Source organism: Bubalus kerabau, chromosome 5 (assembly GCF_029407905.1).
Source record: "Bubalus kerabau isolate K-KA32 ecotype Philippines breed swamp buffalo chromosome 5, PCC_UOA_SB_1v2, whole genome shotgun sequence".
Lineage (NCBI taxonomy): Eukaryota > Metazoa > Chordata > Mammalia > Artiodactyla > Bovidae > Bubalus > Bubalus kerabau.
This window is the reverse complement of record NC_073628.1, coordinates 130,695,490-130,718,611: the sequence shown is the minus strand read 5'-3', so window position 1 is coordinate 130,718,611 and position 23,122 is coordinate 130,695,490. Positions and strand designations below refer to the sequence as shown.

Below are 23,122 nucleotides of genomic sequence, written 5' to 3'. Positions count from 1 at the left end.
TTTCCACTGTTTCCCCATCTATTTCCCATGAAGTGATGGGACCAGATGTCATGATCTTAGTTTTCTGAATGTTGGAAGTGAGAAATAGATTTATGGGACTAGATCTGATAGACAAAGTACCTGATGAACTATGGATGGAGGTTCCTGACATTGTACAGGAAACAGGGATCAAGACCATCCCCATGGAAAAGAAATTTAAAAAAGCAAAATGGCTGTCTGGGGAGGCCTTACAAATAGCTGAAGAAAGAAAAGAAGTGAAAAGCAAAGGAGAAAAGGAAAGATATAAGCATCTGAATGCAGAGTTCCAAAGAATAGCAAGAAGAGATAAGAAAGCCTTCCTCAGCAATCAATGCAAAGAAATAGAGGAAAACAACAGAATGGGAAAGACTAGAGATCACATCAAGAAAATTAGAGATACCAAGGGAACATTTCATGCAAAGATGGGCTTGATAAAGGACAGAAATGGTATGGACCTAACAGAAGCAGAAGATATTAAGAAGAGATGGCAAGAATACACAGAAGAACTGTATAAAAAAAGATCTTCACAACCAAGATAGTCACAACGGTGTGATCACTCACCTAGAGCCAGACATCCTGGAATGTGAAGTCAAGTGGGCCTTAGAAAGCATCACTACGAACAAAGCTAGTGGAGGTGATGGAATTCCAGTTGAGCTCTTTCAAATCCTGAAAGATGATGCTGTGAAAGAGCTGCACTCAATATGCCAGCAAATATGGAAAACTCAGCAGCGGCCACAGGACTGGAAAAGGTCAGTTTTCATTCCAATCCCAAAGAAAGGCAATGCCAAAGAATGTTCAAACTACCGCACAATTGCACTCATCTCACACGCTAGTAAAGTAATGCTCAAAATTCTCCAAGACAGGCTTCAGCAATATGTGAACCATAAACTTCCAGATGTTCAAGCTGGTTTTAGAAAAGGCAGAGGAACCAGAGATCAAATTGCCAACATTCGCTGGATCATAGAAAAAGCAAGTTATATGTATAATTCCCAAATATTTGAAAAGTATGCAAGACACTACTAAAGAACCTATGAGTCAAAGAAGCAGTCAAAAGGACAGCTAGAAAGTGTTTTGAATCAAATAAAAATTAGAACACAACAGATCAATATATCGAAAGATGTGGGATACAGCAAAAGTATTGCTCAGAAAGATATTTTTAGTGTGAAATACTTATGTTAGAAAATTCTCAGATCAATCATCTAAGTTCTACCATAAGAAACTAAAAAAGAAGAACAAATTAAACCCAAAGCAAGAAAACACAAGGAAATAATAAAGTTAGAAATCCATGAAATTGAGAAGAGACACAAAACAGGGATAATCAAAGAAATCAGCCTGGTTCTTAGAGAAAATAGATGAAGTAGATAAACTTATAGACAGTCTGACAGGAAAAAAGATACAAATTACCAATAACAAGAGTAAAAAGGAGAATATCACAAAATATCCTACAGACATTTGAAGAATAATAAGGAAGAAAACAAACCATTGTATGCCTATAAATTTGACAACTTAAACCTTCTCCCAAAGAGTACTATAAACCCTGTGTCCTCACTGGGGAATTCTACCAAACATTTAAGGAATAGATGGTAGCAGTTCTACACAAAGCCTTAAGAAAATACAAGAAGAGGGAATCCTCAATTCGTTTCATGAGGACAGCATTGCTCTGAGGCCAAAACCAGATTGTGTACAAGATAGCGATTTGACATTTACAAGATCAAAGCAAGTTGATCACCATGATGTGTCTACTGTGTATGTCGTAACCTCATAGCTTATCTATTTGATAACCGGAACTCTGTGCCTTTTAATCCACTTCTTTTATTTTGTGCATCCTCCCAACCACCTCCTCTCTGTCTATCACTTGTTCTCTGTATCCATGAATCTATTTCTGTTTTGTTTTGTTAGTCCATTTGTTTTATTTTGTAGATCCTACATATAAATGAAATCATATGGTATTTGTCTTTCTCTGACTGACATTTTACTTTGCATAATACCCTCTAGGTCCATCAATGCTGTCCTGAATGGAAAGATTCCATTCCTTTTATGGCTGGGTAATATTCCATTGTATACATACCACATCTTTTTCATCCATTACTACCCTTAGGCGGCTTCCATATCTTGTTGTTCAGTCACTATGTCGTGTCCGACTCTTTGCAACCCCATGAACTCCAGCACACCAGGATTTCCTGTCCTTCACTATCTCCCAGAGCTTGCTCAAACTCATGTCCATTGAGTCGATGATGCCATCCAACCATTTCACCCTCTGTCGTCCCATTCTCCTCCTGCCTTCAGTCTTTCCCAGCATCAGGGTCTTTTTCAGAGAGTTGGCTCTTCGCATCAGGTGGCCAAAGTATTGGAGCTTCAGCTTCAGTGTCAGTCCTTCCAATGAGTATTCAGAGTTGATTTCCTTTAGGATGGACTGGTTGGATCTCCTTGCAGTCCAAGGGACTCTCAAGAGTCTTCTCCAGCATCACAGTTCAAAAGCATCAATTCTTTGGCACTCGGTCTTCTTTATGGTCCAACTCTCACATCCATACATGACTACTGGAAAAATCATAGCTTTGACTAGAAGGACCTTTGTTGGCAAGGTGATGTATCTGCTTTTTAATACACTGTCTAGGTTTGCCATAACTTTTCTTCTAAGGAGCAAGCGTCTTAATTTCAGAGCTGCAACCACAGTCCACAGTAATTTTGGAGCCCAGAGGAAATAAAGTCTGCCACCGTTTCTATTTTTTTCCATGAAGTGATGGGACTGGATGCCATGATCTTCTTGTTTTGAATGTTGAGTTTTAAGCCAGCTTTTTCACTCTCCTCTTTCACCTTTATCAAGAGGCTCTTTAGTTCCTCTTAGCTTTCTGCCATTAAGTGGTGTCATCTGCATATCTGAGGTTATTGATATTTCTCCTGGCAATCTTGATTCCATATTGAGCTTCATCCAGCCTAGTATTTCACATGATGTAGTATGCACATACATTAAATGATCAGGGTAACAATATACAGCCTTGACGTTCTCCGTTCCCAATTTTGAACCAGTTTATTGTTTCTTACCCAGTTCTGTTGTTTCTTGACCTCCATACAGGTTTCTCAGGAGACAGGTAAGGTGATCTGGTATTCCCATCTCCTTAAGAATTTTCCACAGTTTGTTGTGATCTACACAGTCAAAGGCTGTAGAGTAGTCGATGAAGCAGAAGTAGATGTTTTTCTGTAATTCTCTTGCTTTTTCTATGATCCAACAGATGTCGGCAATTTGATCTCTGGTTCCTCTTCCTTTTATAAATCCAGCTTGTACATCTGGAAGTTCTTGGTTCACGTACTGTTGAAGTCTAACTAGGAGGATTTTGAGCATTACCTTGCTAGCTATTGTAAAAAAAAAAAAAAAAAAAATGCTGTAATGAAAAAAGTGCTGCACAAATCTTTTTGAATTAGTGTTTTGTTTTCTTTGGATTAATACCCAGAAGTAAAATTGCTGGATCATACAGTGGTTCTATTTTCCCCTAGGCTATGGCTCGCTGTATTCATTTCTATACACTGTCTTTCGAAGTAGAAATTAACTGTTCTTTAAATGTTTATTGCAATTCACCTGTGAACCCACATAATCCTTATTTCGTTTGTGGAGTTATTTGATTACTGATTCCATTTCATTACTAGTAGTCAGCATACTCACATTTTCTATTTCTTCTGGACTCAATATTGGGAGAGTGAATGTTTCTGAGAATTTATCCGTTTATTCTAGGCTTTCCAACTTTGGATGTATAATTGTTCATAGTATTCTCTATGATCCTTTGTATTTTTGTGGTATTGGTTGTAACCTCTATTTTTTATTTCATTTACTTGTATCCTTTCTTTTGTTTCTTGATGAGTGTGGCTATATGTTTGTCAATTTTATCTTTTCAATGAACCATCTCTTATCTTCATTGTTTTTTACTCAATTTCATTTATTTCCACTCTGTTCTTTATTATTTTCTTCCTTGTACACATTTTGTGGGGAGGGTTGTTCTTTTGTTGCTATGGGTATAAGTTTAGATTGTTTACTTGAGACTTTTTTTGTTCTTGAGGTAAACCTGTGTGGCTTTAATCTTCTCTCTTAGACTACTTTTCCTGTGTTGCACAGATTTGAAACACACCATTTTCATTTTCATTAATCTTAAAAATATTTTTATATTCTTTTGACCTCTTCAGTGAATGACTGACTGTTTAGTAACATGTTTTTTGGTTTCCATGTGGCATTTTTTTCCAATTTTCTTCTGCGGTTGATTTGTGATTGGAAAAGATATTTGATCATAGATTCAAATGTAAGACCTAAACTCTAAGACTTTATGGGAAGAGATAGAAAATATTTATGAGTAACCAAAGATTGCTTTGAAAACCTTAGAAGCATTATCCTTTAAAGAAAAATAAATACACCAGACTTCTTAAAATCTCAGAACTGCTGCTCTCAAACACATTGGAGAAAGAAAAAAAAAAGTCATAGACTGTGATAAAATGTTTGCCAAGGACATTTCTGAATGGACTTCAAACTATGATAAATAAAGAACTCTTAAAACACAATATGAAAGAAGCAACCCAATTTACAAAAAAAAGGGGGAACATATTTGAATGGAATTTTTTCACCCAAGAAGAAATGTGAATGCCAATGAAGTATATGAAATGTTGCTCAATATCATCAGTAATAACAGAAACTTAATTTAACACCATGATGAGAAACCACTAAAAACCTATTAGAATGCCTGAAATTAAAAACAGTAACTAACAATTCCATGTTTTGGTACGGATATGATGTATTTGAAACTCCAATACATTACTGTTAAGAATGCAAAGTGGTATGACCATTTTGGAACACTATTTAGCAATATTTTATATAGTTAAGCATCCACTTAAGGGTTCAATCCCTGGGTCAGGAAGATCCGCTAGAGAAGGGCACGGCAACTCACTCCAGTATCCTTGCCTGGAGAATCCCGTAGACAGAGGTGCCTGGTGGGCTATGTTTCATAGGTTTGCAAAGAGTTGGACGTGACTGAGGGACTAACACTTCAAGGTACAACTCAGCGATCAAAGTCAAGTGCAAACATGTACAGATGGAAGCCTCCATGAGAATGTTCATAGCATCCTTATCATAATCATCCCGCTCTGGAAACAAGCGAGAATTTCCTGTCAATTGGAACCTGCCGGGTTACAGTCTGTAGGGTCTCAGAGAGTCGGACAAGGCTGAGTGACTACCACCTTTACTTTTTCACTTGCATCTATTGCAGATTTAATCTCATAAGATATTCTCTTGAAGTCACTGCCCAGTCCAGCGCTTTTTGGTTTTGCTTTGTTTCCAAGTTCTGCAAAACCTATTAGCAGATCCTGAAGTCAAGCTAGAGTGTCATGATCTGTAATTTACTTCTGGAGAAGCAGAAAGAGAAAGTGAAGTTGCTCAGTTGTGTCCGACTCTTTGCAACCCCGTGGACTGTATCTCTGTCCATGGGATTCTCCAGGCAAGAGTACTGGAATGGGTTGTCATTTCCTTCTCCAGGAGATCTTCCCAACCCAGGGATCGAACCCAGGTCTTCCACATTGCGGGCAGACGCTTTAACCTCTGAGCCACCAGGGAAATCTGGAAAAGCAGAGTAGAATGGGAAATAGCAGAGCACACTGGTGTGAGGGCTAAGTATTAACTTGAAACCTGATCTTGGGTCTGCATGCTTGTATACTGCTTTACAACTTAAAAATTGTTTCCTGATCTCTTGATTGTAGTCCAGAATGTTTGGAAAACGCTGTCCTAATTACATTGGCCTTTGTATTTCTTGAACATCCCAATTCCTGTGTGTTTTTGCCATATGAAAACTTTTTTATTTTTTGTATTTTTTTTCATAACTGGCTTCTTTTAAACTTTTAAATTTGAGCCCAACTATTACCTTCTCCAAAAGTCTTTACTATCTTTCTAAAAGAACAAGGTATGTAATTAGTCTCAGCATGAGCTGAAAAAAATCCTAGAGCTGAAGAATATCAAAAGTCACTTTTGAACTTACCCTAAATTTGTATCTGACAGTCAGACCTTTTCAAAACTTGTCAGCACTGGGGGAAAAAAAATGTAGAGAAGTCAATAAACTATAATGATAGTCTGTTCCTAGTAGAAAAACATTATTAGATCCCTCTAAATCTGTTTCCCTGGAAGTTGAATGCACAAATAAAGTCTTTTTTTTTTTTTTTTTCTAATTAACACCCTACCTTTCATTCCTTGCTTCTTTCTTCCCACCAGTAATTATTACTTTGCACTAGATTTTTGCTCCTATGTGAAGCAGATTTCTATTAATTTTGGAATTTCTCCACTTTTCAGTGGTCAAATGTGACTATCCAGTTGTTGAACATGGAATGATATTATCAGGATTCAGAAGAAAATTTTACTACAAAGCGCAAGTTGTATTTAAATGTAACCAGGGTTTTTCCCTTCATGGCAGCAGCACAATTGTCTGTAATGCAAACAGTGTTTGGGAGCCCAAGTTACCAACGTGTACTAAAGGTACGACGGTGTCTTTCTCCTCACTGGCTTTTTTTTTTTTTTTGACCGTAAATTTCAATGATACAGAATAACAGAAAAGAAACACTTTTGGTGCTCATATCTGTCTTATAGCCATTTCCATGTTACATGCATGACAACTAATTCACAAAGCTGCTGTTTTGATTTTTCTGTGCTTTTATAGGCTCTTAAAATGTGATGTTATGTACATCGCAGATGCATAAATTTCTCTTGTTCAGCATCTTTACGTGTAAAATGGATAGGAAACATTTTTCAGTGTAAATTAAAGCAATTGCATTTTTACATAAGTAAGTATGTAAATGGACAGAAAGTGGTAAATTCCAAGTAATTCAATGAGTTTATATTTTTGTTTTCCAGCGCCAATTGCTGCTACTACTGAGCCTTCACCTACCCATGCTTCAGGTTTCATAAAGTCCTGCTCATATTTGTCAATATCCTTTAAATTCTTTGTGAATTTTCAAAATCTTTTAAATGTCTGGTGACTTACACTCGCTGTAATTTTTGGTCATAGAAGGAGGGAGAATGCATTTACAACCATTTTTGTACTGAGTCTAAAATTATTTACTAAACCAGATGTGTAAACTTAGGTAATGTATATAAACTTGTTTACGTACACGTGTAATGATGGAGTGCCTCCCTCATTGTGTGATAGCAAAGTTACAACAGGATGCATTTAAAGCACTGAGCACAGCGCCTCGTGTCTAGAAAGCTCTTAAACGGAGCTCACCTGATGCCCAGTTTCACTGTAATTAGTATTAGTGTAGAGGAAGATCCACAGCTTCTGTTTTTTAACATGTATGTTTTCTGTATCATCAACATAGATAATTTATTCATTTTAAAAGTGACCTGTTGACACCTGTACAGGGTATCATCTGGGTCCAGGAATGTGTTTCATTTTCCTGCCAATAAGGAATTTGGTTCTTTTTAAATAGTGTAATTTTAACTGAGAAATTTCTGCTGTCTTCAGAACAAGACTGGTGTTTCTACTCCTCACCCCCAACACCTGCCAACCCATGCAATTATTATTTTTCTCTTTACTTGGCTTTTTTGTGTGTGTGTGGCAGCGGAAAATAAGTTTTATAACAACTGAAGGGCAGGAAAAGTCCCTACTTACTGAAATGAAATAGAGACTTCCTGGCAGCAACTGATCAGCTACTCTTCCTAAGACTTGAACGACTATTTTGATATTTCCTGACTTCAGGGCTGCTGTCTTTTCTCTTTGGTTGCAGCAGAAGCAAGAGACAAGGGAAAGAGTGGGAAGACAGCATTTTTATGATTTATTGCTTGTTACCTTCTACATAATACAAAGCTATAGTGAACATTCTTATGCGCACAATTTTATGTACTTGTATACATACATTTAGGTTAACTTCCCAGAAGTAGAATAACAGAGTTTGGAAAATACATTTATTTTTCATTTTGAGAAATAATCTTTTAAAAAATGAAAAATCAAAATCAATTCTATATTTTGTACTGATGAGACTGATGAATTAAATTTATTTTTCCAGGTCCTCGTCCAAATACAACTACAGTGCCAAGTTCGACAGGTCCAGTACCTCTTTATCCTATCTACACAGTTAGAACTTAAAAGGTGATGGGTGAAAAATGATATCCTGTGCTAATTTTGCATTTTTAATTATCAATGAAGCTGAATTTTTTAATCTACTTTCACTGATTTTTGGACCTCTGTTCATTTTTTCTGTGTGGTTTCAGAAGTATTTTCTTGTTAACTTATCAGAACTCATTATAAGTTAAAGCCCTTTTAACATGAAGTGGAATTTTCTTTTAGGTTTTTTGTCTTATTTTACTAGTCACTTGTATAAAATTGTAAGATTTTATACTATTGAATATAGATCGCTTTATAACTTTTAATTACAAAATAGTATCTAACATACATTTGTAAGATTTGTCCTTATTTATTGAAATGAAATGGAGGTTTTCTGGCAGAGACAGGAACTGATCAGCTACTCTTCCTAAGACTTGAGAGACTACTTTGATATGGTGGAAGGAATTGTCTTCCTGACTTCAGAGCTGCTATCTCTATCTTCTTTTCTTTGGTTGCAGCAGAAGCAAGAACAAGAGAAAGAGTGGGAAGACAGGATTTTTATAATTTATTATTTGTTACCTTCTACATAATACACAGCTATATGGTGAACATTCTTATGCATACAATTTTATGTACTTATATAAATGTATATTTAGGTTAACTTCCCAGAAGTAGAATAACAGAATTGGGAAAATACATTTATTTTTCATTTTGAGAAATAATTTTTTAAAAACTGAAAAACCAAAATCAATTCTATAATTTTGTACTGATGAGACTGATGAATTAAATTTATTTTTCCAGGTCCTCATCCAAATACAACTACAGTGCCAAGTTCGACAGGTTGAGTACCTCTTTATCTTATCTACTTGCTGCTGCTGCTGCTAAGTCGCTTCAGTCGTGTCCGACTCTGTGCGACCCCATAGGCAGCAGCCCACCAGGCTCCCCCATCCCTGCGATTCTCCAGGCAAGAACACTGGAGTGGGTTGCCATTTCCTTCAATGCATGAAAGTGAAAAGTGAAAGTGAAGTCGCTCAGTCGTGTCTGACTTTTAGCGACGCCATGGACTAAAGCCTACCAGGCTCCTCTGTCCATGGGATTTTCCAGGCAAGAGTACTGGAGTGGGGTGCCATCGCCTATCTACATACGTAGAACTTGATAAGGCGATGGGTGAAAATGATATCCTGTGCTAATTTTGCTTTTTAAATTATCAATGAAGCTGAATTTTTTATCTACTTTCACTCATTCTTGCACCTTTGTTCATTTACCTATGTGGTTTCAGAAGTAATTATCTTGTTGACTTATCAGAACTCATTATATGCATTAAAACCCTTTTAACATGAAGTGGAATTTTCTTCTAGTTTTTTTCTTTGCCTTATTTTTACTAGTCACTTGTATAAAATTGTAAGATTTTATACTATTGAATATAGATTGCTTTTTATAACTTTTAATTACATAAGTAGTATACTAACATACATTTGTAAGATTTGCCCTTATTTATTGAAATGAAATGGAGGTTTTCTGGCAGGGACAGGAACTGATCAGCTACTCTTCCTAAGACTTGAGAGACTACTTTGATGTGGTGGAAGGAATTGTCTTCCTGACTTCAGGGCTGCTGTCTTTGGCGTCTCTTAGGTTTCAGCAGAAGCAAGAGACAAGAAGAACAGTAGGAACAGCATTAGCCTGGGCAGACCTCACTCAGGGGCCTAGTGTGGCTTGGCTCACAAGTAACATCGTTTCTATAGGTTCCACTTTCCCATTGTTTAATGACTCGAAACAAATGTCACTTACTGCCTCTTGTTTGTTTTTTTCCTTCTGCCCTAACATTTTGAGGAAGTGAGAGGCATTATTCATGTTAACATGGTAACTGGAACATCTTTTTATAATTCCTATAAACCTGGTACCCTCACTGAGTTGACTCATTGAGTACCTTGGTGAGTGCTGTGACGTTTTGTGGGGAAAGAGATTTTTTTTTTTTTGGTGGATGATATATAAAGATTGCATATATTTACTCATTGACCCACCAATGTTTAATCACCTGTTCCTAATGGGAATAGGCACTGTGGTAACTATATTGATATGCTCTTTTGAAAGAATTGATTGTAAGCATTTCATAAAGCATTTATAAAACACTGATCCAGTTTAGTGTTTGAACGAAGACAGACTTGTGAGGGCAGGTTTATAAAGAAGATAAATTACAAGGACCTTTTTTAAAATATAAAAATCAAAATTCCTCATGAGAGGACATGAGTTAGAATTTTTATCATCAGAACATGAGTTTTTATCATCAGTTAGAAAAAGACTATGAAAAGGATCATTAGTGAAATGTAATGGCATAAAGTAGATGTGATTGTGTGTGTGTCTGCTCAGTCGAGTCTGACTCTTTGTGACCCCATTAACTGTAGCCTGCCAGGCTCTTCTGTCCATGGAATTTTCCAGGCAAGAATACCGAAGTGGATTGGCATTTCCTTCTCAAGGGCATCTTCCAGACCCAGGGACACCCGCATCTCTTTCATCTCTTTCATTAGCAGATAGATTCTTTACCACTGTGCCACCTGGGAATTTTATGCCCTTCCAGGGAGGTGTGATTATGTGATTATGTGTGTATGAAAAAATGTGGGCAAAATATGAGGTGAAAAAGAAACGATGCAAAATATGAGGTGAAAAAGAAACAATACAAAATCTGTAGCATGATACTATGCGGATGGTATTTTTAAAACATTGTATATTTATTCTGAATACATGATCTTTGTGATTTATTATTTCTTAATTTCTAAGATTTCCATTATATAATACAAAGCTATAGTAAACATTTGTATGTATACATTCTTATGTACTTATGTTAATATACGTTTTGGTTAACTTTCCAGAAGTAGAATAGCATAGTTTGGAAAGGATGTATATTTTTCATTCCGAGAAGTCATTCATTTTGTGAAATAATCTTAAAGAGTGAAACATCAAAATTAAATCTATAATTTTGTATTGATGAAATGGGTGAATTGAATCCAATCAATTTTTCCAGGTCTTCGTCCAGCTACAACTGCAACATCAAGTCCTACAGGTTCAGTACCTCTTTATCTTACTAACATTGGTTAGAATTTAATAAGGTGGTGAGTGAAAATGATGTAATATACTAATTTACATTTTTAAATTATCAGTAAAGCTGAATTTTTTGTCTGCTGTCGTGTATTTTGGTACTTTGTTCATTTTTCTATGAAGTTTCTGAAATCTTTTTTTGGTCAATTTATTATTTAAGCTCTTTTAACATGAAGTGGAATTTTCTTCTAGGTTTTTTCTTTGCCTTATTTTACTAATCAGTTTTCTTTTAAGATTTTATTCTATTTCTTATAGATTGCTTTCTGCAGCTTTTAATTATATAATAGATACCAATATGAAAACTGAAAGTTGAAAGTTAGTCGCACAGTCGTGTCCGACTCTTTGCAACCCCATGGACTGTAGCCCACCAGGCTCCTCCGTCCATGGAATTCTGCAGGCAAGAGTACTGGAGTCAGTTGCCATTTCCTTCTCCAGGGGATCTTCCCAACCCAGGGATCAAATCCAGGTGTCCTGCATTCCAGGCAGATTCTTTACCATCTGAGCTAATCACAAAGGTTGCAAAAGCATACAGAGTAAAAGATTAGTTCTCCACCTCTTTCTCTGATCTATTATCTAAGCTAATATCTTTAGAGTTTAGGGTGTCTTTTTAATCTATTTCTACACATCAGCATTCTTATTTCTATACATATTTTAGCATTTTTTTTCTTTTTTATCCAAAAATGTCATTATGCTGTTCATATTTTTCTGAAATTTGCACTTTTTCCACTTGAACTGGAGCTGTAGTTAGATTTATTCCCATCTTTTTAAATGATGATTTTAATATGTACCATATTTCACTCAACTATTATCTCAGTGGTAATTTATGAGTGCAGAATTTTTACATTAATAGGAAGTTGGATGCGTTGATGTTTTCCCTAATGACTATGAGTGTTGTGTCTCTCTTAAAAAAAGTTTCAGATCTTCTCCATGCTAAATTATATAAATGTTTCCACAACGTGACTGTGTGGTTGCGTTAGATCACTGATTCATCTCACATTCTTTATGCCCTGGGAAATGAGATTGCGCTCCTCCTCATTCCACCGATCTTCATCCAGTTGTAGGGAATATGCTGTGCACAGGCCTGGACTATAATTAACAGGGCCTCTTTGAAAAATAAAAATGATTTTCTCATCACTCCCAGATGAAGGGCTGGGAGCAGTAAAAAGTACATTGTAGAAAGACATGTTGAAGTACTGATGTGAGTGATGGAAAACCATAGTGACTGTTCCCATAACCAAGAGCCTTGAGGGAGTTGCTGAGAAAGGGCGTCACTAGCTAAACAAAGTCATGAAAGGCCTGAAGGTTTGACACTGAGGACTGTGCATTGTTTATCTTTATCTGGGATCTGAGATTGTAAAGAACGGATATCTCTAGAGCATATCTGTAGAAGGAAGTAGAAGTTAAAAATAAAAGGCATGCAAGGATTAGGATCTGGGCTTTTGCCTGCGAAGGGCATCAGTCCCCTGATCCCCACTTTATGCCTGAGTCTTATTTTTCCTTATTCTTCTGCGGTACCACTGCCTCAGGTCAGTTCGGTGTTGGGCTCGTCCCGACACCAGTGAGAAGCAGCACCATTTGTTGAGTAAGTTGTCTCCTTTCCAGCTTGTGAAAGTGCCAGTTTTTATCACACATTAAATTCATGCGTGATCTGATCTTTCTGTTTCCTTGAATTCTGCCCATTCCTGCCCCAGCACCAAATCGATGTTTTGATTACAGCACAATGATACGTTTAATATCTGGCAGTACATTTCCTTTTCAGATGCTCAGGCTACTCTCTGTGTTAATTTTTCTAGACAAACTTCTGTTTTATTTTACTGACATTTTTAACTAGTTTAATTGTACATTTCAGTGGCATTAAGTATATTTACATTTCTGTGCAGCCATTACTACCATCTATCTCCAAATGCTTTTCATCATCTCAAAATGAAACCTTATGCCTATGAAACAGTAACTCCCTTCTCCCTCCTCCAGCCCTGCTAAGCATTGCCTGTGTCTATGAGTTTCACTGTTCGAGGTGCCTCACAGAGTTGGAATCACTTCTGGTTTATTTCACTTCACATAATGTTTTCAAGGTTCATCCACCTTGTAACATGTATCATAACTTTATTATTTTTTTAACTTAATAATATTCCGTTATATAAACCACATTTCCTTAATTCTTTCATTTTTTGAAAAACCCTTGGTTTGTTTCCACCTGTTGGATATTCTAAATAACGCTGCTCTGAACATTGGCATTCAAGTATCTGAGTCCCTATTTTTAATTTGGTGGTTATGTACCTAGGAATAAATTGCTGGGTTATATAGTAGTTGTATGTTTATTTTTTTTGAGGAACAGCCATAGAGTCTTCCACAGCAGCTGACTATTTTATGTTCCCTCCAGTGATGCATAAAAGTTCTGATTTCTCCATCTTTTTGCCAGCACTTGTTATTTCCTGTTTTTTTTTTTTTTATACAATCCATACCAATATATGAGAAGTAGTATCTCACTGTGGTTTTTCTTTGCATTTCTACAATTATTAGTGATTGATTATCTCTTCATGTGCATATTGTTGGTCTTTTCTATATCTTCTCTGGAGAAATGTCTGTTCAAGTCCTTTGCCCAATTTTGAATTGGATCTTTTTTCAATTTTTAAAAGCTCATAATACATGTTGAAGGTTAGTCCCTTATCAGATATATAATGCAGTTGTTCCCTCCCATTCTGTGGACTGCTCTCTCTCTGATGACAGTGTCCCTTTTTAAACATCAGTGTTTGGTTTTGATGAAACCCAGCATGTCTGGGCTTTTGGCGTCACATCCGAGAAATCACTGCAGACCCCACATCCTGAAGCTGTCCTCCATGTTCTCTAAGAGTTCCGTAATTTTAGCTCTTAAGTTCGTGGTTCATTTTTGTTCCTTTCTTCTTTTCCTCTCTTCACTTGTGCTCTGATGACTATATTTAGTGTTATGTTGGATTCCTTACTTGTCGGGGGCCAGAGTGAGGCACTCCGCCCATGGCAAAGGTCATGAGGAAGGAGGCTCGACATACACAAAGGCGGGATCGAGCCTCAGGAGTCCCCCTGGAAATCCTCGAGCATCTACCCCCATAACCAGAGCCTGCCTACTTTACTACTTTGTGCTCCCACCTACACCTCTGACTTTACGGGGGGCTGTCCCCCACCACCTCTTTCGGAGAAGGAGTTAACTTAGAGCTCCAGTTAATAAAAACTCCTGGGCGTGACAAGAGTGTTTTAACCTACAAACTCCTCTGAAGGTTTTCTAGCCTGCCTGACAGGCTTGTCCGGCCACATGTGATTGCTCACAGCCTCCCAACCGTGAGAGGCACGAGATGCTTTAAACCTTCTAAAAACAGGTTCCTTAGAAAAGTTAGAAAACCATTAGTATAAGTATAGTGGGCTGATTAGAAATTGTATTGGTGAAGGGTTTTTCATTTGTTGAGCCAATGTTTGTTGCTAAGTCTCCACATCCCCTGCCCTTACACACATTAATGAATATATCCAAGAAATAAGTATTAACCTTTGATATAAATCACGTTAGACCTTAGGCTAAGTAAATTCTTTCCTTAACTAAAACCCACTATACCCTCACCCTATAGGAATGTAACTTTATTTGGGTGGCGTCTGTTTTAAGAATAATCACCCTTGGAGAAATAAGTGTCCTGGTTGACTGACCGCTGTCACAAGGAGAGGGTCATAAATTGTCAGCAGGCCCCCTGGCCAGAAGATGATGTAACACCCCTAAGACCTCTGTATACATTTGTATGAAGCACCTGACTTTGATAAAAGTCAGGACTGCTGACCTTACGTGACTTTTGCGTAACATCTCAGTGTATAAAAGTAGACCATGGAAAATAAAGAATTGGGATCAGTTTCTCGAAATACTGGTCTCCCCATGTCGCTCTCTCTCTTACACTCTGGCTGAGTCTCCATCTGGAGCGTGGAACCCGCCATGCTTACTAATCTTGCCTGGGCTTCTAAGATCCGACCGGGGAGGCCTCAGTGTCTCCTCTCCTTCAGGAGAACGGAAGGACGTCTGCGGCCTACGTAAGTGGTGCAAACTTCTTGTCTTGAAGTTTTATTGGTTTCCCGCATAAACCAAGCTACTCAGCCTCTTTTTTCCACTGAATTTTCCTACTGAGCTATCCTCATTCTATTACTCTTTACATCTCTAATTAATATCTAATTGAAGCTATTGTATCCTGATCCTCGCCGACGCCGTCCCCGCTGCAAGCTCCCTGGATCAGCCGGGGCTGGACCCCGGCACTTACTCTTTCTTATGGGTGTATCTATGATAGAGTTTTGTTTCATGATTCTCATGAGATTTACAAATATCCAACATATGGTTATTTTAGTTGCTAAACTCTTAATTTCGAACTAATTCTAACAACGCTGGATTTTTACTCTATCCCATCACGTTTAATGTTTGTCCCATCATATTTTTGTTTTGCTCATCTTTTAACTATTTATGGCGGATATAGATGATTTTACTGTAGCAGGGCTAGTACTGGCTGACTCGTTGGTAGAGCTGGGGAAACAGGCTGTGAGCCTCAGAGCAGGTGTCAGCCTTCTGGTCCATAGCGCTGTGGCCTGGAGGGTCCTGGTGAGCTGGTCATATCCTGACGTAGCTGACCATAGTGTCAGGGTGTCCTGGAGCTGTTGCTGTCCTGCTGCTGGATGGGGGTCTGACCTTGGGGAAGCTGGCTGAGGGGCTGACCGTTGCTGGTGCTGGTATCAGGCTGCAGTTGGTGGGGCTGCTGCCCATGGGGTTCCAGGACTCGTTCTGGCCCACTGGTAAGGAGAGTCAGGGACTAGGGTCTGACTGCAGCATACTGGGTCAGGTCCTGGACCGTCTGGAGGGCAAGGATGGGTTCCGGAGGATAGAAGATGACACTTCCCTGCTTGTGGGTGGGGTTGTGTTACCACTCCAATAACTGCTCAGTCTGCAGTGTCGAGACCATTTTGCCCACCTTCCTGGGGGGAAGGGTCATATCACAGTCTTGGTGCTAATAAGATAGAGTGAGGATTTCAAAATGATGCTTTCCAGCACCAGAGTCTTTGTGGTATGAGTTCCTAACAGTGGCTACTGCCAGCCTCTGGTCCCCAGAGTGAGTCCTCGCTATCTTCTGCCTCTCCAAGATCAGCAAGTAGATCTAAGCCGAGATCTTTTCAAGTTGCTGCTTTGGCCCTGGGTCTCGAGAGTATATGACATTTTATTTGCACCCTTCACAGTGGAGTCTCTATTTCCTAAAACTCCCTGGATCTCCCAAAAGTATGCCATGCTGGCCTTCAAAGCCAAACATTCTGGGGTGGGGGGTGCTTGTCTTCCTGGTGCAGGATCCCCAGGCTGGGGAATCCCATGTGAAACTCAGACCCCTCCTTCCGTGGGGAGAGCTTCTGCAATTGTAATGGTCGCCAAATTTGTGGGTCAGCTCCCCAGAGTTACAGTTACTGTTTATACTATGTCTCTGGTCCTCTTTCCTGTCTCACATTGGTTCCTTCTTTATATCTTTAGTTGTAAAGATCATTTATGCTAGTTTCCAGGTCATTTTCATCCATTTGTTGTTCAGTTGCTAAGTCATGCCTGACTCTTTGCAGCCCCATGGACAGCAGGATGCCAGGCTTCGCAGTCCTTCACCATCTCCTGGAGCTTGCTCAAATTCATGTCCATTGAGTCAGTGATGCTATCCAACTGTCTCATCCTCTGTTGCCCACTTCTCCTCCTGTCCTCAGTCTTTCCCAGCATTAGGGTCTTTCCCAATGAGTCAGCTCTTCACATCAGGTGGCCAAAGTATTGGACCTTCATCTTCAACATCAGTCCTTCCAACAAATATTCAGGGTTTGTTTCCTTTAGGACTGACTGGTCTGCTGTCCTTGCAATCTAAGGGATGCTCAAGAGTCTTACCACAATTCAAAAGCATCAACTCATAGGTGCTCAACCTTTTGGGGGCTTCTCTGTTGGCTCAGACTGTAAAGAATCTGCCTGCTGGAGACTAACACCTTCAACTTTCACTTCATGACCTTCTTTGTGGTCAACTCTCACATCCATACAGGACTACCAGCAAAGTTTTGACTATACAGACCTTTGTTGGCAAAGTGATATCTCTGCTTTTTAATATACTGCCTAGGTTTGTCATAACTTTCCTTCCAAGGAGCAAGCATTTTTAATTTCATGGCTGCAAGCACTATCTGCACTAATTTTGGAGCCCAAGAAAATAAAATCTGCCACTGTTTTCCCATCTATTTGCCATGAAGAGATGAGACCAGATGCCTTGATCTTAGTTTTTTGAATGTTGAGTTTTAAACCAGCTTTTCCACTCTCCTCTTTCACACTTATCAAGAGGCTCTTTAGTTCCTCTTCACTTTCTACCATTAGAGTGGTATCATCTGCACATCTGAGGGTGTTGATATTTCTCCCAGAAATCTTGATTACAGCTTGTGATTCATCCAGCCAGACATTTCTCATGATGTACTCTGCATAGAAATTAAATAAACAGTGTGACAATCTTTTTATTCTATTGCCTTCCTCTATTTCTTTGCATTGTTTACTTATGAAAGCTTTCTTATCTCTCCTTGCTATTCTCTGGAACTCTGCATTCAGATGGGTGTATCTTTCCATTTCTCCTTTGTCTTTTGCTTCTCTTCTTTTCTCAACTATTTGTAAAGCCTCCTCAGACAATGACTTTGCCTTCTTGCATTTCTTTTGCTTTGGGATGGTTTTGGTCACCACCTCCTGTGCAATGTTTGGAACCTCCTTCCATACCTCTTCAGAACTCTATATACCAGATCTAATCTCTTTAATCAAAAATAACAGGATGATCTCGGTTCGTTTCCAAGGCAAACCATTCAACATCATGGTAATCCAAGTCTATGCCCCAACCACTAATGCTGAAGAAGCTGAACAATTCTTTGAAGACCAACAAGACCTTCTAGAACCAACACACACACACACACACACACACACACACAAACAAAAACAAGAAACACAGATGTCCTTGATTGGAATGCAAAAGTAGGAAGCCAAAAGATACCTGGAGTAAAAAGCAAGTTTAGCTTTGGAGTACAAAATGAAGCAAGGCAAAGGCTAACAGAGTTTTGTCAAGAGAACACACTGCTCATAGCAAACACCCTCTTCCAACAACACGAGAGGATTCTACACATGGACATCACCAGGTGGTCAATACTGAAATCAGGCTTCCCTGGTGGCACAGCTGGTAAAGAATCCGCCTGCAATGCGGGAGACCTGGGTTCAATCCCTGTGTCACGAAGATCCCCTGAGAAGGGAATGGCAACACACCCCAGTGTTCTTGACTGGAGAATCCCAAGGACAGAGGGGCCTGGTGGGCTATAGTCCATGGGACTGCAAAGAGTTGGACACGACTGAGCGACTAACACACATCCGGTTTTCCAAGATTCATTTTTTAAAAGATTGCCCGTTCACCATTAAATTTTCTTAGTACCCTTGAGAACTGTCATTTGACCATAAAAGTGAAAGTTTATTTCTGGGCTCTCTGTTCTTTTTTTTTTTTCAATTGAAATATAGCTGTTTTACAGTATTTTTTCAGGTGTACAACATAGTGATTTTTTTTATTTTTAAAGATCATACTCCATTTAAAGTTATCCCAAAATAATAGCTCTATTTCCCTGAGCTGTACAATACATCCTGTTCTGTCTGGGCTCTCTATTCTATTGCATTGGTCCATCTGTTTTTCCTCTGTGATTATACAGTTTGTTTTGATTATTGTAGTTTTTTAAGTAAATTCTGAAATTAGAAAAAGTGAGTCTTTTCAACTTTGCATTTCCTTATCGGGAGATTTTCTTGTCTATTCTACTCCCTTGAGATTCCATATAAATTACAGGTTTAATTTGTCTCTTTATGAAAAACTTATTTTCAGTATGGTCAAAGGGTTGCATTTAATCTGTATATTGGTTTATATGGTATTAACATCTTTAGAATATTGTCTTCCAATCCATGAATGCAGGATTTGCGTTCATATTTTTATATCTTCTTCAATTTCTTTAAGCAATGCTTTGTAGTTCAGTGTGCAAGTCTTTCACCTCTTTGGTTACTTTTATTCCTCTTGTATTTTATCCTTCTTGATGCTACTTTATTGGATTTTTTAAAATTTTTTATTTTTGATTATTGTAGCTCAGCTGGCAAAGAATCTGCCTGCAATGTAGGAGACCTGGGTTCAATCCCTGGTTTGGGAAGATCCCCTGGAGAAGGGAAAAGCTACCCACTTCAGTATTCTGATCTAGAGAATTCCATGGGCTGTATAGTCCATGGGGGTCTCAAAAAGTCGGACACGACTGAGCGACTTACACTTTCGCTTTTAGATTGTCCATTGGTAGTGTATAGAAATGCAACTGATTTTTGTTGATTTTATAGCTTCCAACTTTGTTGAATTAATTTTTCTAATAGGTTTGTGTGTATTTGTGCATTTGTATGTATGTATAATCTTTAGAGTTTTCCACTTAAAAGATTATTTAATGTGGAACAAGATCATCTTATTTCTTCTTCCCCAGTTTGGATGCTTTTTATTGCTTTTTCCTGCCTAATTGCTCTGATTAGGCAAGAAAAAGAAATTAAAATACCATTTTATGTTGCTATAAATGGCAAACATGGGCATCCTGTATTATGACTTAAGGAAAAAAATCAATCTTTTACTACTGAGTATGGGTCTTCCCAGGTGCCTCACAGATAAAGAATGCAGGAGACACAGGTTTAATCCCTGGGTTGGGAAGATCCCCTGGAGAAGGAAATGGCAACCCACTCCAGTATTCTTGCCTGGGAAATTCCATGAACAGAGGAGCCTGGTGGGCAACAGTCTGCGGGGTCTCAAAGAGTCAGACACGACTGAGTAAGCACAAAAGCACTATTGAGTATGTTGTTAGCTATGGGTTTTTCATAAATGATCTTTATTATGTTGAATTTCATTCTATTGCAGATAAACTTTTAAATGATATTTAAGCCATCTTATGTCTTTTGATTTTAAGTGAAATCACATTAAATTCATAGCTAATTTTGGCATTATACTAATGATAAATTTACTTTCTGTACCACAAAATATTATCCTAGGAAATGTTAATGGATAGGAAGAAGAATGCTTTGACATTTAATATAAATTTATGATTTTATAACACTAGCTTTAAAGAGAAGCATTAATATAATTCATGCAGGGGAAAATGAAATTAAGGATTTAATTTAGAAACAAATCAAACCTCTTAAATTTATAGATCTTTTAAACTTTATCATTTTCTTCTTCTACCTTTTTTCTTATACCCATTTTTTCTTCTTTTTTCAGCATATGTCTCTCCAACTGTTGACTTAGAGCCTGAATATTTTGAGGACTTCGGTATTATTTTGGTTATAAATAACCTTGCATTGTGAAACCCTAGTGTTCTACATGAAACTATTTCAATGATCTGTAATTAGAGAAGAAACATCGTGTCACAAATTGGTGGTTATTGACATACATTATTATTTTAATAGTGCAAATCCCATGACCAATGTAAGTAGCATTATGTGTAGACATGCAGATAACACTTTTCAAGAAGCGTCCCAATTTAGGATTTCCAATGGGATGATGTAACTTTCTTAAATGCTATGGTCATGTGTACATTAAAATGTATTGCTTGCCATTTGATAGAGTTATTTTGTGATGGAGATTTGTAGATAGATTTTCTTTCTGTTGCTATGTTGTATACACAAGCCTCATGAATAAGTGAAATACTTTTTCTACAACAGGCAGGAGTTGCCCACTGTATCTTTTCTCAGATAATTCACACAATATATGTTTAAGAGCTTGGTGAATTATAGTGCTGACAGTTAAATGAAATATAAATATTTCTTGATAAGAAAATGAAGAGAAATAGCTATTATTTTTCTTTACGTTAGACTAGTTTAGTCAGGTTAATCTTTTTATAAAATGCAGTTGAAGTTTGTTACGTTTTCCCCTCTGAAAACTGTAGCCAGACTGCCGCTGTGCCAGGTAAATTCAGCGCCATCTTCAGAGGCTACTCTTGCTGCTCTTCAGTTGTTCAGTGGTGTCTGACTCTTTGTGACCCCATGGCCTGCAGCACGCAGGCTTCCCTGTCCATCACCAACTCCCAGAGTTTGCTCAGATTCACGTCCATTGAGTCAGTGATACTATCCAAGTGTCTCATCCTCTGTCCTCCCATTCTCTTCCTGCCTTCAATCTTTCCCAGTGCCAGGGTCTTTTCCAATGAGTTGGCTCTTTTCATCAGGTGGCCAAAGTATCGGAACTTCAGCTTCAGCATCAGTCCTTCCAATGTATAGTCAGTGTTGGTTTCCTTTGGGATTGACTGGTTGGAACTCCTTGCTCTCTAAGGGACTCTCAAGAGTCTTCTCCAACACCACAGTTTGAAGGCATCAAATTTAGGCACTCAGCCTTTTTTATTGTCCAGCTCTTACATCCATACATGACTACTGGAAAAACCATAGCTTTGACTAGACAGACCTTTGTAGGCAAAGTAATGTCTCTGCCTTTTAATAAGCTGTCTACGTTTGTCATTGTTTTACTTCTAAAGAGCAAGAGTCTTTAACTTCATGGATGCAGTCACTGTCCACAGTGATTTTGGAGCCAAAGGAAAAAAAGTCTGTCACTGTTTCCATTGTTTCCCCATCTATTTGCCATGAAGTTATGGGAACAGATGCCATGATCTTCATCCTCTGAATATTGAGTTTTAAGCCGGCTTTCTTCACTCTCCTCTTTCACCTTCATCAAAAGGCTCTTTAGTTCCCCTTCGCTTTCTGCCATAAGGATGGTGTCATCTGCATATCTTAGCTTGTTGATATTTCTCCCCACAGTCTTGATTCCAGCTTCTGCCTCATCCAGCCTGGCATTTCACATGATGTCCTCTGCATGTAAGTTACATAAGCAGGGTGACAAGATACAGCCTTGACGTACTGCTTTCCCAATTCTGAACCAGTCCATTGTTTCATGTCTGGTTCTAATCATTGCTTCTTGACCTGCATACAGGTTTTGCAGGAGGCAGGTAAGGTGGTCTGGTGTTCCCATCTCTTGAAGAATTTTCCATGATTTGTTGTGATCCGCACAGTCAAAGGCTTGAGAGTAGTCAATGAAGCAGAAGTAGATGATTTTTCCTATGCTTTTTCTATGATCTAATGGATGTTGGCAATTTGATCTCTGGTTCTTCTGCCTTTGTCTAAATCCAGCTTGTGCATCTGGAAGTTCTCAGTTCACATACTGTTGAAACCTGACTTGAAGGATTGTGAGCATTACTTTGCTAGCATGTGAAATGAGGACAATTGTGTGGTAGTTTGAGCATTCTTTGGCATTGCCTTTCTTTGAGACTGGAATGAAAACTGACCTTTTCCAGTCTTGTGGCCGCTGTTGAGTTTTCCAAATTTGCTGGCATAGTGAGTGCAGCACTTTCACAGCATCATCTTGTAGGATTTGAAATAGCTTAACTGGAATTTCATCACCTCCACTAGCTTTGTTTGTAGTGATACTTTCTAAGGCCCACTTGACTCCAGGATGTCTGGCTCTAGGTGAGTGATCACACCACTGTGGTTTTCCAGGTCATTAGCATCTTTTTTGTATAGTTATTCTGTGTATTCTTGCCACCTCTTCATATCTTCTGTTTCAGATGCTAATACTTCATAATATTTATGGAATAAAAAGAGCAGGACCTAACATGACATTTTATGGTCTGAGTTTTAGATAATACAAATAATGGTAGTTTAGAAGCAGAGGTGCTACCGATAGACATTTCTGAGAATTACCATTTGGTAGTATATTTATTGTTCTCTGGATAGTTTTTAAAAAATGCATGTTTACATTTTGGTGTATAATTTTTATCCATGTGCCCTGATGTTTCATCTGCATTATTAGAGAAAATCTCCATATAATTAGGACTGTATCTTAATTCCGGGGACAGGGAAATAGAGGGGTGATGATAAGATAAAGCTA

General features: G+C 38.2%; 1 protein-coding gene across 1 annotated transcript in view; it reads left to right on the top strand.

Moving 5' to 3' along the window:
- LOC129654325 (membrane cofactor protein-like) overlaps nucleotides 1-20,556 on the top strand; it is a 50,545-nt gene extending 29,989 nt beyond the window's left edge. Inside the window, exons 7-8 of the mRNA XM_055583813.1 lie at nucleotides 6,332-6,514; nucleotides 20,471-20,556. Of these exons, the coding sequence (XP_055439788.1) occupies nucleotides 6,332-6,514; nucleotides 20,471-20,556 (269 nt within the window). The remainder of the gene's footprint in view (nucleotides 1-6,331; nucleotides 6,515-20,470) is intronic.
- The last annotated feature ends 2,566 nt before the right edge of the window (nucleotides 20,557-23,122 follow it).